The sequence below is a fragment of the Phasianus colchicus genome, chromosome 29 (genome assembly GCF_987193195.1).
Source record: "Phasianus colchicus chromosome 29, bPhaCol1.hap1.1, whole genome shotgun sequence".
Lineage (NCBI taxonomy): Eukaryota > Metazoa > Chordata > Aves > Galliformes > Phasianidae > Phasianus > Phasianus colchicus.
In genome coordinates, this window is record NC_143464.1 from 2,182,248 (window position 1) to 2,183,622 (window position 1,375).

The window sequence follows — 1,375 nt, forward strand, 5'->3', positions numbered from 1 at the left end:
ATGCCCAACAGCAGCTCCATCAGCGAGTTCCTCCTGCTGGCGTTGGCAGACACGCGGCAGCTGCAGCTCCTGCACTTCTGGCTCTTGCTGGGCATCTACCTGGCTGCCCTCCTGGGCAACGGCCTCATCAGCACAGCCGTAGCCTGCCACCACCGCCTGCACACCCCCATGTACTTCTTCCTCCTCAACCTCGCCCTCCTCGACCTGGGCTGCATCTCCACCACTCTCCCCAAAGCCATGGCCAATGCCCTCTGGGACACCAGGCACATCTCCTACTCTGGATGTGTTGCCCAGACCTTCCTGTTTGTCTTTCTGCTATCAGCAGAGTATTGCATTCTCACCATCATGTCCTATGACCGCTATGTTGCCATCTGCAAGCCCCTGCACTACGGGACCTTGATGGACAGCAGAGCTTGTGCCACCATGGCAGCAGCTGCCTGGGGCACTGGGGTTCTCTATTCCCTGCTGCACACTGCCAATACATTTTCCCTGCCTCTCTGCCAAAGCAATGCCATCAATCAGTTCTTCTGTGAAATTGCCCAGATCCTCAAGCTCTCCTGCCCTGGTTCTTACCTCAGAGAAGTTGGGCTTATCATATTTAGTGCCTTAATCTTTCTTGCTTGTTTTGTTTTCGTTGTGCTGTCCTATGTGCAGATCGTCAGGGCCGTGCTGAGGATGCCCTCTGAGCAGGGACGGCACAAAGCCTTCTCCACGTGCCTCCCTCACCTGGCCGTGGTCTCCCTGTTTCTCAGTACAGGCATGGTTGCTTATTTGAAGCCACCCTCCATCTCCTTCCCATCCCTGGACCTGGTGGTGTCATTTCTGTACTCGGTGCTGCCTCCAACACTGAACCCCCTCATCTACAGCATGAGGAACCAGGAGCTCAAGGATGCTCTTCGGAAACTGATGACCAAATGTGTTTCGAAAGCAGTGAACTGCCCACCTTTTTCAATCTAGGAGTTGTAATACAGATATTAACAGAATCAAACTGTCTTACTTGGTTTATATATTAGTTTTCTAAGTGTAATTTATTGATTGTTTTATTCCATGTTTTATTTATTGTAATGTTTTTCACTTAAATGTCATTATCCACATCAAGTACTACTCTGTTTGTACCTACCAAGCTTTAATTTCTAGCATTATAGTATTGTATTTAAGAATTGTTAAATACCCTCACTGCAGCCCAAAACAGAACGCTAATCCGTAATGCTTACCTGTACCCTAACACTGTCCTGAAAACCTTAGTAAAACACCAAGCCCTTTCACTAAAACTTTGCTTACTTGCTGCCCCAAAAGGTGACGTCTAACCCTTAATCCCTATCCTGAACACCCAACACCCACAGACCCTGCTCCTGCGCTCTGCCCTCTTGAACAT

The 1,375-nt window shown here is 49.3% G+C and overlaps 1 protein-coding gene across 1 annotated transcript; it reads left to right on the top strand.

The window, feature by feature from the left end:
- On the top strand, nt 1-957 carry LOC149914553 (olfactory receptor 14J1-like). Its single transcript, XM_090126646.1, has one exon. It carries the CDS (start codon nt 1-3, stop codon nt 955-957), a length of 957 nt encoding a protein of 318 aa, XP_089982772.1.
- The last annotated feature ends 418 nt before the right edge of the window (nt 958-1,375 follow it).

Bases quoted from the DNA above. Each gene is read 5' to 3' on its own strand.
- LOC149914553 (XM_090126646.1), top strand. From the start codon at position 1: ATGCCCAACAGCAGCTCCATCAGCGAGTTCCTCCTGCTGGCGTTGGCA.